The sequence below is a fragment of the Peromyscus maniculatus genome, chromosome 8 (genome assembly GCF_049852395.1).
Source record: "Peromyscus maniculatus bairdii isolate BWxNUB_F1_BW_parent chromosome 8, HU_Pman_BW_mat_3.1, whole genome shotgun sequence".
NCBI classification, from domain to species: Eukaryota; Metazoa; Chordata; class Mammalia; order Rodentia; family Cricetidae; genus Peromyscus; species Peromyscus maniculatus.
In genome coordinates this window covers 82,900,414-82,915,737 of record NC_134859.1, presented here as the reverse complement: position 1 = coordinate 82,915,737, position 15,324 = coordinate 82,900,414, and the positions used below count along the sequence as shown (strand labels likewise).

Below are 15,324 nucleotides of genomic sequence, written 5' to 3'. Positions count from 1 at the left end.
ATCCAAGCTCTTGGGAGACAGAAGAATCAGAGGTTCAAAGCCAGTCCTGGCTACACAGAAAGCAAGAGGCCTCGTGAGCTGCACAAGACCTTGTCTCACAGTAGAACAGACAAAACCAGCGGGGGAGATGAGATGGCCGAGCCTAAAGACCTGGATTTGATCTCTGGGACCTACATGGTGGAAGGAAAGAACTGACTCCTCCAAGTTGTCCTCTGACCTCACGGGTGCCACCGCATACCCACTCCCTACACAAACACACCCTGTGGGGAGCTTCAGTGTTCACATACAGAAAGAAATTAATGAAAAAATGATTTTAAATGCCAGTCATGGTGGTCCACGCCTTTAATTCCCAATGCTCCAGAGGCAAAGGCAGGCAAGTCTCTAAGTGGGAGGCCAGGCTGGTCTACAGAGTGAGTTTCAAAACAACCAGAATTACACAGTGAGACCCTCTCAAAAAACAAAGAAAGAAACAACAAAAAAGATAAAAATAATAATTTTTTTTTCTTTCCTTCTTTCCTTTCCTTTCCTTTCTTTTCCTTTTTTTTTGGTTTTTCGAGACAGGGTTCCTCTGTGTAGCTTTGCGCCTTTCCTGAGACTCACTTGGTAGTCCAGTCTGGCCTCAAACTCACAGAGATCTGCCTCCCGAGTGCTGGGATTAAAGGCATGTGCCACCACCACCCGGCCTATTATTTTGTTGTTTTTTTTCTTTTTTTTTGAGACAAGGATTCTCTGTGTTGCTCTGGCTGTCCTGGAACCTGCTTTATAGATCAGGCTGGCCTCAAACTCAGAGATCCACCTCCCTCTGCCTCCCAAGTGCTGGGATTAAAGGCATGTGCCACCATTACCCATCTAAAATCTATTTTTTTTTTTTTTTTTTTGGTTTTCCGAGACAGGGTTTCTCTTGTGTAGCTTTGCGCCTTTCCTGGATCTCACTTGGTAGCCCAGGCTGGCCTCGAACTCACAGAGATCCGCCTGGCTCTGCCTCCCGAGTGCTGGGATTAAAGGCGTGCGCCACCACCGCCCGGCCTAAAATCTATTTTTAATAAATTCTAACAGCTTCATTAAAGATAATAATGGCAAGAGGACTCAGCATCAAAAGGCACGTGCCTTGATGCCAAGCCTGAATACCAGAATTGGAATCCTGGAACCCACAGGGTGGAAGGAGAAAACCAACTCTTGGCTCTCTGTCCTCCACAAGAGCTCCAGTGCACACACATGTGTGCAAACATGCACACAGGTGTGTACATACACAATAAATAAATGTAAAAACTACTTAATAAGGATGAAGGCATAGCTCAGCCATCAGGTGCTGCGTGTCCTGGGTTCCAGTCCTACCTTCTCAAAAGGGAGAGGGAGGGAGAATGAGTAAAATAACCCTCTGAGCAAAGACGGGCCCATAATTGCATGATACAGACTTCAGAAGACGCAGAGGTTTAGAAGGTAAAAAACTATCACCAAAAATGCATGAAAAGTTAGAAATCAGCAGGACATGGTGCCACACCCCTTTAATCCCAGCACTTGGGAGGCAGAGGCAAGCAGATCCCTGAGTTCAAGGACAGCCTGGTCTGCAAATCGAGTTCCAGGACAGCAAAGGAGCAGAGAAACCCTGTCTTGGAAAATAAAAAGCTAATAATAATAATAATAAATAGTAATAACAGTAATAATTTCAAAAATCTAAGAATATTTCAAATATTTTAAAATTTTATGTATATGTATGTTTTGCCTTTGTGTGTGTATACCATATGTGGGCAGTGCTCTCAGATGCCAGGAGAGGGCATCAGAACCCTTGGGACTGGAATTTTAGACAGTTGAGAACTGTCTCGTGGATGCTAGGAATGGAACCCCAGATCCTTTGAAAGAACAGTCAGTGCTCCTCATTACCACAGAGCCATCTGTCCAACTACCCCTCAAAATAATTATATTCAAATTATATTTGTAAAGTACATATGTTTTTTTTTCTTTATTTTGGTTTGAGACAGGGTTTCTTTGTGTAGCCCTGGCTATTCTGGAACTAGGAACTAGCTCTGTAGATCAGGCTGGCCCTGAACTAACAGAGATCCGCCTGCCTCTGCCTCCCGAGTGCTGGGATTAACGGCATGCACCACCTCTCTAGGCTAAATTTCTTTTTTGAGTCCAACTGTGTAGCCCTTGCTGGCCTTAAACTCACTATGTAAACCAGACTGATTTTCATACTCAAAGAGATCCACCTGCCTCTGCCTCCAGAGTGCTAGGATTAATGATGTGGGCCACCACACCCCACACTTTACTCTATTGAGACGAGGTCTCACTACGTCAGCCTCTCACTACAGCCCAGGCTGCCTCAAGCTTGCAGCAATCTGCTCATCTTCTCTGGTGCTGCAGTTCGGGATGAGCCATCCCTCTGAGGCCCGAATCCTGATATAAACTTATCTGGGGGTCAGAGAACAGAACAGCCACTGTACTAAACAGAGGTTAGGCAGTGGTAACACACGCCTTTAATCCTAGCATTCTGGAGGCAGAAATCTGGATGGGTTCAAGGCTACACTGGAAATAGCCAGGCACGGTGACACGAACCTTTAATCCCAGCGCTTGAGATCTCCTGTCTTGCTTTGGAAAGACACACACCTTTAATCCCAGGAAGTGATGGCAGAAAGCAGAAAGGTATATAAGGCGTGAGGACCAGGAACTAGAGGCTTTTTAAGCTTTTAGGCTTTGAGCAGCAGTTCAGCTGAGATCCATTTAGATGAGGACTCAGAGGCTTCCAGTCTGAGGAAACAGGATTGGCTGAGAAGTTGGCGAGGTGAGGTTGGCTGTGGCTTGTTCTGCTTCTCTGATCGTTCAGAATTCACCCCAATACCTGGCTCTAGGGTTGTTTTTTGTTTGTTTGTTTTTTTTTTTTTTAAGTAAGACTGTTTAGCAATTCATCTACACTTAGTTTTTTTTCTTTTTTTTTAAATTTATGTGTATGTATGTGTGTCTGTGCAGGGGTGTGTGCAGGGAGTGTGCACACCCTCTCAGACCAGAAGAGTGTGTTGGATCTCCTGGAGCACGAGTTCCAGTCCACTGTGAGCCACTGGAGGAGGTTCTGGGAACCGAACTCTGATCCTCTCAATCTTACCACTGAGTGCTCTCTGCAGCTCACTGACTCACCGTGTGGCCCTCCACACGTGTGGCTTTCTCACCACATGACATCTAGACAGGACTTTTCTTCTTTCTCCACATGGCTCAGCACACTGTGATTAGGAATGTGTTAGTGTGTTTAAAGATGAGGGACTACTGGCATGTTTGTTCCAGCCACTTGGGAGGCCCGTGTATTGAAGACCCTTCCTTTTTTGTGGTTGCTTGCTTGCTCTTGAGATGTTAAGACAGCCAGGCTCCTGTAGGCTCCAGATCCTCTGCCCCCCCCCTCTCCAGCACTGATTTTGCAGGCTTGTAACGTCATGCTCGGTTAGCATGAAGGTCTGCCATTGTAAAGTCTGTTTGCTTACACAGTGATTCTGACAGAATCCCTCCTGTCTATGGGATAGAGTTTCCAGTACACTTGTATCACAGGATGCTGCACAGAGGAATAACTGGATGTGTCCTTTCTCCTTGGGAGGCATGGACACACCCAGGACACACCCGGCCATGCCCTGTGAGTGCTCAGCTGACATTTGAATGAGTTTTCACAGTGGACACAAGGATTTACTTCAGCTCAAGACTTTATTGTTTGGTTCTCTCGGAGACTTTGGACCAGGGCGGAAGCAGGAGGTGAGCAAGCGAAGGGCAGAGTCCACTCTGGGCTCGGTCAGTCACTGAGACCTGGGAGAGGGCAGGCAAGAAAAGAGGGGGTGGTTACAACTTAGAGTCAGCTCAGCAAGCTTATCCTGGCACCCAGGCAGAGATAAACCACTCCTACCTACAAATAACCTTTTGTTTGTTTTGTTTGTTTTTTCGAGACAGGGTTCCTCTGTGTGGCCCTGGCTGTCCTAGAACACGCTTTGTAGAGCAGGCCGGCCTGAAATCGCACTGAATTCGCAGAGATCCACTTGCCTCTACCTACTTAGTGCTGAGATTAAAGGCATTCGACACCATCTCCCAGCTTCAAATGACCTTTCGAAATGATTTATCAGCATTCAAAATCATTCACAAAAGTACAGAGACAGTTCCTCACCTTCCTACAGAGATTTCTCATCTCCACTGGCTTGATCACGTTCCATGTTTGTGTGTGTGTGTTGTATGTGCACATGTTCATGTGTACCCATGTGTCTGTGCATGTGTGTGCCACGTGCACATATGTGCAGGCCAGAGGTTGCTGTCCACCTTAATTTTTTAAAAAAGATTTATTTCCTTTTATGTGTTTGAGTGTTTAGCCTGTATGTATGTGTGTGCACAAGTGGACAGAGTGCCTGTGGAGACTGGAGGAGAATCCTCTGGAACTAGAGTTAATGGATGGCTGTTAACCATCATGTAGGTGCTGGGAACAGAACACACATTCTCTGGAAGAACAGCAAAAGCTTAACCACTCAGCCATCTCTCAGGCCTCTGTCCACCTTACTATTTGAAGACGAGGTTTTGCTATTTTCTCTGGCTGTCTTGTAACTCACTCTGTAGACCAGGCTGGTCTCGAACTCACAGAGATCCACCTGCCTCTGCCTCCTAGTTCTGGGATCAAAGGCGGGCTAACTTTTTTTTTCCCCCCAGGGCCTTGTGCTTGCTAGGCAAGCGCTCTATCACTGAGCTAAATCCCTAACCCCTCCCACCTTATTTTTTAAGGAAGGCTCTCTCAGTGAACCTGGAGCTCACTGGTCAGCTCGACCAGTTGGCCATCCCCAGTGATCTGCCTGGATCCACTCCAGCACTGGGGTTAAAGGCCTGCTGTGGTCCTGGCTTTCTCTTCAGAGCAGGGACTCGAACTCAGGACCTCACATCTGCTCAAAGGCACTTTACCGGCTGAGCCGTCTCTCCCGACCCTCTCTCCCCTTTTACCCTGGAAGGCACCCAGACTTTCTCCCTCCCTCCCTCCCTCCCTCCCTCCCTCTCCAGCTCCCATTATTAAAGTCTGGGTGTGTTTTAGTTTTGGTGGGTTGGATCAAGGTCCTCTATCACCAGGAGGTTCGTGTATGGAGGCCCTCACTCTGGAATAGAACCTAGCTGACGGCGATTGGGACGAACCATGATTATGGAGCAGGGCAATATGGCACCAATAAACATGGGTTCCTATCCCAGGGAAGGTGCCAGAGCCCAAAGGTCAGGAGGGAAACCAAGCTGAGAACAGAGGGGGCAGACAGAGGAAGCTGAGGAGAACGTCTTGGAAGTAAGGGTAGCGGCAAGACTGCTCAGCCCTCAAATACATCGTCCTCTCTCTTCGTTTGCTTGACCTCTCTGCTCTGTTTTATTACGTTGATTTATGGTGTGTGCACATGAGCGTGCATGCCACAGAGGGTCGAGAACACACTGCAGGGTTTCGTCCTCTCCTTCCACTGGGGGGTTTTTACCCTTGAGCCACCTCCCCACCCCAACCCCAGCTTTTTTGGGGGATGAGAGTGCTAGCAGAGAACTCCCTTGAACTCACAGAGATCCATCTGCCTCTGCCTGACAAGTTTGGGGGTGTTTGTTTGTTTGCTTGTTTGTTTCCAAGGTTTCTCTGTGTAACAGTCCTGACTGTACTGGAACTCGCTCTGTAGACCAGGCTGGCCTGGAACTCACTGAGATCCACCTGCCTCTGCCGTCCCGAGTGCTGGGATTAAAGGAGTGCACCACCACCACCTGGCTTGCCTGCCAAGTTTGAAGATTACAGGTGTGTGCCTCCAGACGGCTAGGCTACCTCACTTGCTTGATCTTAGTTGAACCTAGCCACAATCCCATAAGCTTTTTTCTTCAGTATGAAGGAGAGAACCCAGGTCCTTTCACCTGCTAGGCAAGTGTTGTACCACACCACCTTCCATGGAAAGACTTACGTGGCCTTGACTTTTCTTGTTTGGTCCTTTGGTTGATTCAGTTTGGTTTTGAGACAGTCTGTAGCTCAGGCTTGCCTCAAATAAGGTCAGTAGTGGAGAGTGACCTTGAACTTCTGATCCTCCTGTCCCTATCTCTTGAGTGCTGGGATTGTATAAGTAAGTCACACATCACTTTTTTGGTTTTTCTTTCTTGTTGTGGAACTCTCCCTGGAGAGCAGAGTGGCTTCAAACTCAGACATCCTCCTGCCTCTACTTCCCAAGTGCTGGAATCAAAGGTTTGAGCCACCATGCCCGGCTCTGGTTTTCTTTTTGTTATAGTTTGTTGTTTTAGTGTTAGTTTTGGGGGTAGGTCCTCACTACGAAGCCCTGGCTGTCTTAGAACTCACTAGTGTAGACTAGACGCAGGCTTCTACACAATCTTCCCAAGATCCTCTTGCCAAGTGCTAGGTGACAGGTGTGAGACACTCCCCCGACCCCCCTTTATAGCTCTGATTTAAACTACTCTGAGGTTCTAAAGGGTAAGGAAGTGCTCTGCCAGTGTGTATTAGGACGAAGAGCTGAATAAGGTCTAAGGATAACAGTGCATGTAATGTCACACACCTATAATTCCAGTACTGGGGAAACAGGAGGATCATGCGTTTGAGGCCAACCTAGGCTACACAAGGTGCTCTGGACCTGAGCTAGGCAAAGAACCAAGCAGGATTGGGGATGTGGCTCAGTGGTAGAGCATTTGTTCAGCAATTGCAAAGCCCTGGGTTCAGTTCCCAACAAGACATACATGGCACACAGACAGTGAGACCCAAACACACACAGATCTGAATGTGTATGTCACCTGGAAGCCTAAACTCCTAACTAACAACCTTGTAACGCCCCCACACCTCTCAAGCTCCCCACCTGAGCCGGCAGAGCTCTATCTGGTCGGCCATCCAGGCCAGCAGCTCTGGAAACAGCACGTCCCTCAGCACATCTTCGTCACTGGAGTTCTTGGGCGAGGAGCTGCAAGGGAGACAGACAGATGGCAGGAGTCGGGGTGACTTGTTTTCAGACACAGTCTCATTCTGTAGCCCTGACTGACTGACTATTCCAGAACTTGCTATGTAACCGAGTTGAGCTGCCTCTGCCTGGAGAGCTGGGATTCAAGCGTGTGCCAGGAGCTAAGGAGCCAACAGAGCTAGCTGCCTTGCCTCTGGGCTATCTCCAATCTCAGATCTCCTGCCTCTTTTGTACTGGGCCCTACCTAGTTCTGCTTACCCAGGGACTACAGGATCCTCAGTCCAGGCAAAACAGTTTTTCAGTGCTGTAAACTTATCCACTCACCTCTGAAAGCGTCTGAGAATGCGTCCCAGTGACCCCAGAGAGAACGTCCCTAGGCCTCGCTTTCAGGGTGAGTGGCTGATTGCAGGGGTCTGGCTTTGGGGGGATGCCCTGGTCTCTCAAACAGTCTTCCTGAGGTTTGGGAGGGAGAAGCCAACCCTGAGGTCCCTCATTCCCTGCTCTCTTCCTTGATACAGTGAATCCACGTATATATTCAGTCACAGATCTTAGAAAGCCCTCAGGGGTCCTCCAGGACTCCACTTCTTTGAGCCGCCCCCCCCCCACCGCCCCGTTTGAGCTCTTAGAGAAGGGGGTGCTTATTGTGGGGTCCCTGCGCTCCTCTGCAATCTGAGAGGAAGCTGTTGTGGAATGTTACCTTCACTGTATAAAGGTGTTACATTTGTTTATGCTGTATTTATTTAATTATGTAAAGATGTGTTGCTGTTTCACCTTGCCTGCCTAAGGCACCTGACGGGTCTAATGAAAAGCTGAACAGGGGCTGGAGAGATGGCTCAGTGGTTAAGAGCACTGGCTGCTCTTCCAGAGGTCCTGAGTTCAATTCCCAGCAACCACACGGTGGCTCACAACCATCTTAAAAAAAAAAAAAAAAAAAAAAAAAAAAAAAAAAAAAAGCTCAATGGCCAATAGCTGGCCTCAGGAGAAAAGGGAGAAAATAAGAGGGAGAAAGGGGAAGAGGTGCCTGGGGCCAAACAGCCAGCTAGCTAGCCAGACAGCCAGTCGCCAGGTAGCCAGACACAGAGTAGGACATAGAGCATGAAAGCCCCCAAGGCAAAATGTAGATAAAGAGAAACAGGTTAAGTTATAAGAACCAGTGGGACAAGCCTAAACTAAGGCCGAGCGTTCTTAACTAACATTATGTCCTGTGTCATGATTTGGGAGCTGGTTGGCAGCCCAAAGAAAGACTGCTACAGGGTGCACCAAGCCAGTGGGCTGCAGCCTGATTCCCCTCGTGGTGGACTCACCTCTGCTGTCCCTCTGTGTCCTCGTTTCTTTGAGATTGTCCTGCCAGCTTCAAGGCTTGCGCGTCTCTCTGGGTGATGTTGTGTTTCCAGCTGGTGAGATGAAGAGGATTTGGGTGTGAGTCTGCTGGAGGGAACCATTGAAGTCCCCCCACCCCGGGGGACGCTGGGATCTTTAATACCCAGCAGGAGCAATGGTGCCTCTTCCTCTACTCTACAGCCCAACACCCCACCCCCACCTCCGCTTGTAGTCAGTTGCCTCCACCACTGACGAAACAGCAGCACCAGATGTGGCGTAGGTTGGGAGAGGCACAGTAGTGGTTTATTCCCAGAGTCCAAAGTAGCCACCAGCAAACAGGCAACCCAGCTCCTCCTGCCTTCATCCCCAGACCTCTGGGGTCCCCCGGGGCTTCCACGCTTTTCTCTGGCTCCTCCCCTTAGAAATAAAGGATGGGAGAACACCTCATCCTGCACCAGACTGCTCTATTGCAGGGCCCCGGCCGCTTCCTCATCCTCACTGACTGTGGAGCTGAGCACCTCACAGCCCATATGGTCTCCTAGGAGGTGGTGTGAGCACAGCAGAGTCAGCCTGGGGACAGGAGGGGGTAGGGAGTCCCTTACTCATTCTTCTTCCCCTTCTGGGCCAGCAGCCAGTTCACAAAGTCTTGTTGGCGGATCTTGTCCAGGGCAATGCTGTAATCGCTGATGAAAGTCCCCTCTGCATACCTCCGGTCCCGAGGCCGGGGGCTACCAAATTTACCGCGGGATCTGAGAGGTGAGAGATAGAAACTAGGATATACCAGTGAAGGGACAAAGGTTGGGAAGACCATATTGTTTGATCAAGTCCTTTGGTTCATAGTAACAAAGTGAACTCAGCTGGTTGTGAGAGCTGTAATCTCAGTACTTGGAAGGTAGAGGCGGAGGATCACTGAAAGTTCAAAGCCAGCCTATGCTGTGTAGCAAGAGACCATCTCTATAATAGTAAAAATGAAATAATAATAATAATAATAATAATGTCAGCACTCAAGAGGCAGAGGCAGATAGATCTCTATGAGTTCAAGGCCAGCCTGGTCTACACAGTGAGTTCCAAAACAGCCAGAGCTTCACAGAAAGACCATGTCTCAAAGTAAATAAATAAACAAACAAACAGATACAGAAAGAAAGAAAGAAAGAAAGAAAGAAAGAGAGAGAGAGAGAGAGAGAGAGAGAAAGAAAGAAAGAAAGAAAGAAAGAAAGAAAGAAAGAAAGAAAGAAAGAAAGAAAGAAAGAAAGAAAGAAAGAAAGAAAGGTGGGTGGTGGTGGTGGTGCATGCCTTTAATCCTATGGCTTGTGAGGCAGAGGCAGGTGGATCAGAGCAAGTTCTTGGACAGCCAGGACTACACAGAGAAACCCTGACTTGAAAAAACAAAAAACAAAAAAAAAAGGAGGTTGGATGACTCAGTGGTTAAGAGCACCGACTGTTCTGCCAGAGGACCCAGGTTCAGTTCCCAGCACCCACATGGCAGCTCACAACTGTCTGTAACTCCAAGATCTGACACCCTCACACAGACATACACGCAGGCAAAATGTCAATGCACATAAAAATGAAGATAAATACATTATTGAGTAATAATAATAGTGAACTCAGGGGCTGGTGAGACTGTCTGGTAAATAAAGGGGTTTGCTATCAAGGCTGACAACCTGAGTTCAAGTCCCAGGACCCACACGATAGAAGGAGAGAACCAACTCCCAAAACCTGCATCCTAAAGAAAGAAAGAACAGATGAACGAATTAGTAATCTCAACGCTCAGGAGGAGCTCACGTTTTGTTGTTTACATTTTATTATTATGTGGTGTTTCCTGTGACAGAGTGCGTGTGGAGGTCAGAGGACGCCCCTGGGGAGTTGTTTTTCTCCTTGCACCCTTTTGTACCTTCTGGGGATTGAACTCAGGTCTTTAGGCTTGCATCCTCGGACAGCAAGTGACTTTACCCTCTTAGCCATCTCACTGGCCCCAGATGCCAATGTTTTAAAGCACCCTGGGCTACATATATGGACCCTGTCTCAATACAACACCACCAACAGTAACGGTACTTGGTGGGGTCACAGAAAGTACTTACTACAAGTCAAGGGCTGTATGAGCTCCTTGGTTTGTGGTTTTTCAGTCCTGGGGATTGAACCCAGCGCCTTGTGCACACTAGGCAAGTGTCTTACCACCAAGCTATATCCCCAGTCTACATATCCCCAGCCTTTTAGGACATAAAATTATCCTATCACAACCCTAGGAGACAGGTACTATTTGTATCCCCGCTCCTGTTTGTTTGTTTGTTTGTTTGTTTTTTCAAGACAGGGTTTCTCTGTGTAGCTTTGGAGTCTGTCCTGGAGCTCACTCTGTAGACCAGGCTGGCCTTGAACTCACAGAGATCCGCCTGGCTCTGCCTCACAAGTGCTTGGGATTAAAGGTGTTTTGTACATTAGTGTTTTGCCTGCATGTATATCTGTGTGGGAGTGCTGGATCCCCTGGAACTGGAGTTAGACTGTGAGCTACCATGGGGGTACTGGAATTGAACTCTGGTCCTCTGAAAGAACAACCAGTGCTCTGAACCAGGACCTTGCACATGCCAGGTAAGAGTTGTACCACTCTTGGGCTAGAGAGATGGCTCAGTAGTTAAGAGTACTGGCTGCTCTTCCAGAGGACCGGGGGTCAATTCTCAGCACCCACATGGCAGCTCACAACTGTCTATAATTCCAGCTCCAGGGTACCCGACACCCTCACACAGACATATATGCAGACAAAACACCAATGCACATAAATGAAAATTTAAAAAAAAAGAGAGAAAGAGAAAAGAGTTTTACCACTTTTAGCCTCATGGTGGTGCACACAGAGGACCCTGTCTTGAACAACCACCAGTTTCACTCTGTATCCCTGGCTGACCTGGAACTCACCCTTGCCTCTGTCTCCAGAGTACAGGAAATAAAGATATGTGCTACTATTCCTGGACTTTGTTGTTTGTTTTGTTTGTTTGTTTGATTGTTGAGACAGGGTTTCTCTGTGTAGCCCTGGCTGTCCTGGAACTCACTCTGTAGACCAGGCTGGCCTCAAACTCAGAAATCTGCCTACCTCTGCCTCCCGAGTACCAGGATTAAAGTCATGTACCACTACTGCTCATCCTGAGTCTTTTTCTTATCAGACACAAGATCTGCCCTCCTTGCAATTATTACTGACAGCTTTTCCTCACACTTTACATGTGCCAACTTTGTATGGTACATGGATCGTCCTTGCATCTGAGAAAAACCAGTACTACTTTGACAAGTCTCTGCCTCAGACATCAAACACACTATCAGAGCCCTGGCTATACTCACCCTCATCTCCTCCTCCTCCTCCTCCTCCTCCTCCTCCTCCTCCTCCTCCTCCTCCTCATTTTCTTTCTCTTTATCTCCCTCCAGACTCTGGTCTTGTTATGTAGCCCAGGCTAGCCTCTAACTTCCAATCCCCCTGCCTCTCTCTGCCTGCCAAGGGCTGGAGTTATAGGAGTAAGCAGCTGCCGCACTCAGCCCTACCCTGTCATTGTCGCGGCTTTGGTCCACGGTACTCTATAACATGTTTATGTGGTTCTTTTCTGTGTCTGCCGTGGTCCGTGCGCTCACTGAAGGCAGGCGCCATCAGTGGACCTTTGTTCACATGTATTCTGACCTGGGTCTGGTACACAGGAAGCTCCTATGAGAGCTGAGTGAATGTATGTAGGATCAATGACGTTAGTTTTCACAAGGGAGACTCAACATTACAGACTCTGCCACCAAAAGACCTAGCTAACCACTGTCTTTCTCACCGCAACGGGAACGCTTAATAAATAATTCTCCAGTTCTCTCCTCGCTGCACGCTCCTCGGGCTGCAGACTGGCTCTCCTCCTTAACCTCCCTCCTCTCCGCCTGGAGCCCCGCCCTCCTCACCGCCCCTGCCCCACACCAGTTTATATTCCAGCCCCCCCCTCCTCCCACTCCCACCTGAACTGAACCTCTTCTTTTTCTGCCAGCCCGACCGCCAGGAAGAGGAGCACCAGCAGCAGAGAGCAGGTCTTCACAGCCACCATCTTCTTAGGTTGTGTGCCCGAGCTGAAAAGAAAAAGGGCCAGTACCGCTCTGAGGGGGGGCGGGATCTAAGAGACCCCTTGATGCAGGGACTTGGGTGAGTGCTGAGAGCTGGGGAGGGGGCAGGAACAAGTGGGGTTACATGAAGTGATTGGAAGGGACATGGGGCCTTGACCCAGAGCTGATCCTGCTTTGTGGATTCTGAGTAGGGTGGGATGGAAGGTCTGGGAAGAAAGTAGCAAAGGCCTAGGTGGTGGGAACTCCCTTCTTGGCTCATTACCAGACATCACAGGGATAGGATTTGGTAAGATTATCCCTTTAAAGCCCTAACGAAGTTCACAGCAGCCTACCTTCCCGCTTCCATCTAAGCTGTTACTCAGCCATCATATCCCTTCCCTAAATGAAAACCACACAGAGAACCATCCTGTACACACACACACACACACACACACACACACACACACACTTGAACTTAACTATCACAACTCAGAAGTTCTTCCTGAAGTTTCCTCTGAACTTTTTCTGGGGTCTGGACCCCTTTCAGCCTTCTGGAGAGATAGCAGAGCAAGAAACCCTTCCTCCAGATCCCTGAAAGCCAGATCTAGCCCAAGGCTGCAAGATCTGGTCTCCCTAGGAAGCCCTTTGAACTGTCTCCTGGATTCATGTACGGACAAGGAGACCCACTTCCTCCCAGGCCAGCCCACCAATATCCCAGGCTCTCTCTTACCCCAGTGCTCTCCTAGCTCTTCCAGAGGGCAGGATAGGGTCCTCCTCCCTGTTGGCTCTCAGGATCCTGCTTCAAGACCCTCTCTTAGCCTCTTTATATCCAGGCACCGCAGTGCGGCTGATTAGCTGAAAGGCTCTTATCTCGGGCACTCAAGCCCACTGCCCCTGCCCAGAGACGCCCACTGAACACCTAATGACATTTTCCTTTCCACCTGGACTGTGCTAATAGGTGATTAACATTTGGGTATCTCCAGCCCTATCTGGACCGTGCTCGGTGGGCAGGGGCGCTGGAACACCCCGTTTCCCCTCCCCTCTTCTTTTCTGGGCACAGGGCCTACTGTTCTCTGCCCTACTTCCTGCTGGGTGCTGTGGGTAGAAAGGGTTACCTGGGTGAGGATCAACTGAGGTGGCACTCTCTGATGGAGGGAGCACCCCCACAAAGCCATAGGTGACTTCTGGGGGAACAGAAGAGACCACGGTAGTCTGAATCCCAGATATGGATGAATGCGAGACATCCACAGAGCCTATTTAATGAGCAAAGGGATTTATTAGGGGTTAACTCACCACAGCACTGAAAATTTGTCGTAGGGTCCCACACAGATCGAGTCTGAGATCTGCCTGGTCAGTCTCAGCATCCAAACCACGAAGGAGCAAAGAGAGAGCCGCATCTGTGCATCCCGGTTCTTAAGGCTCCCAAGTGGCCACGCCCAAGGGACATGTACTTCAAGGTCACAGGCAGATGCAGCCAAGTTAGCTGCTGCCTCACTAGGGGCGGTGCTTCAAGGTCACAGCGAGACAGCTGCCCACCACAGCAGATATTAATTGATCATAGTGGCATTGCAGAAATGATGCTACCCGGGGTGGGTGTCTTCAGAACTCCAGTAATTCTGGTGAACCTGGACTTTACAGTCACATGGTTTCCTACTTGGGGACAGGACGACATGGGATCACAGGGCACAATTATGTATGGGAGTCTCCAGAAAGATCTAACTCCCTCCACAAAGATATTTTTTTTTTTTTAGGCACATAGCCCACGTTGGTCTCATTTGATAGGCAGCTGATGTCCTTGAACCTCTGGTCTTCCCTCCGCCTCGTAAGGGCTGAGGTTGTGCAGTGCTGGGAATTGAACCCAGGGCTTTGTACATGCGAGGCAAGCATGCTCCTAGCTGTTCATTCCCTGGCGCCCTGTGAAGATTTATGAGCCAATCGTGGTGGAGTATGCCTGTACTCAGGAGGCTGAGGAAAGAGGGTTGCTGAGAATCTGGGGTCAGTCTGGACTACATAATAAAACCATTTCAAAAAATAAAAAGGGCTGGGCAGTGGTGGTGCAAGTCATTAATCCCAGCTGAGTTTGGAGGCCAGCCTGGTCTACAGAACCAGTTCCAGGACAGCCTGGTCTACACAGAGAAATCCTGTCATGAGAAAAAGAAAATAAATAAATAAATAAAATAAAATAAAAAAGGCTGGGCATAGTGGTGCATGTTGATAATCTTGGCATCTGGTAGGCAAAGGCAAGAAGAGAATGCCAGTCTGAAGACAGCAAATGGTACATAACAAGACCCTGACTCAATCAATTTTAATCCATCCGTGAAAAGAAATATCAAGGAGCTGGATAGCTTTTGTTCTTTCTGTAGAGAACCCAGGTTTGGTTTCCAGCACCCACATGGCAGCTCACAGCCATCCATAACTCCAGTTCCAGGGAATCTGGTGCCATCTTCTGTGGCCCACTCCATACACATAGTACACATACATACAGGCAAAACACTCATAAACATCAAATAATCTTAAAACAAACAAACAAAAAATAAATGAGCCAGGCAGTGGTGGCACATGCCTTTAATCCCAACACTCAGGAGACAGAGACAGGTAGATCTCTGTGGGTTCGAGGCCAACCTTGTCTACAGAACTAGTTCCAGGACAGCCAGGGATACACAGGGAGATCCTGCCTGGAAAAACCAAAAAAATAAAAAATAAAAATAAAAATAAATAAATAAAATTGTAAAAATCCAGGTGTGGTGGTGCACACCTTTAATCCCAGCACTTGGGAGGCAGAGGCTAGCCTGGTCTACAGAGTGAGTTCCAGGACAGCCAGGGCTACACAGAGAAACCCTGTCTTGAAAAGAAAAGAAGATGTTGTTTGCTTTTGAAACCTGAGCCCCTCCTCAGATGCCAAGGTTTGTCATTCTCCTGCCTCCTTTATCTTCGTGGGGCCCTCTGAGGTCACTTCTGAGCTCTGACCCAGGGCCGTCTATCCCTTATCGGTCTGAAGGCTCTCTAGGCGGAGCCCTGACAAAGGACCACATCCTTTCACCGTAATGAA

General features: G+C 48.6%; 1 protein-coding gene across 1 annotated transcript; it reads right to left on the bottom strand.

Moving 5' to 3' along the window:
* Positions 1-3,662: 3,662 nt before the first annotated feature.
* Gip (gastric inhibitory polypeptide) lies at positions 3,663-13,675 on the bottom strand. The gene is made up of 6 exons (XM_076577771.1): positions 13,569-13,675; positions 12,195-12,302; positions 8,834-8,980; positions 8,216-8,305; positions 6,813-6,914; positions 3,663-3,780 (listed from the first exon to the last, which is right to left on the bottom strand). The coding sequence occupies exons 1-6, from the start codon at positions 13,670-13,672 to the stop codon at positions 3,771-3,773; spliced, it is 561 nt and encodes a 186-aa protein (XP_076433886.1). The 5' UTR covers positions 13,673-13,675; the 3' UTR covers positions 3,663-3,770.
* Positions 13,676-15,324: the final 1,649 nt, after the last annotated feature.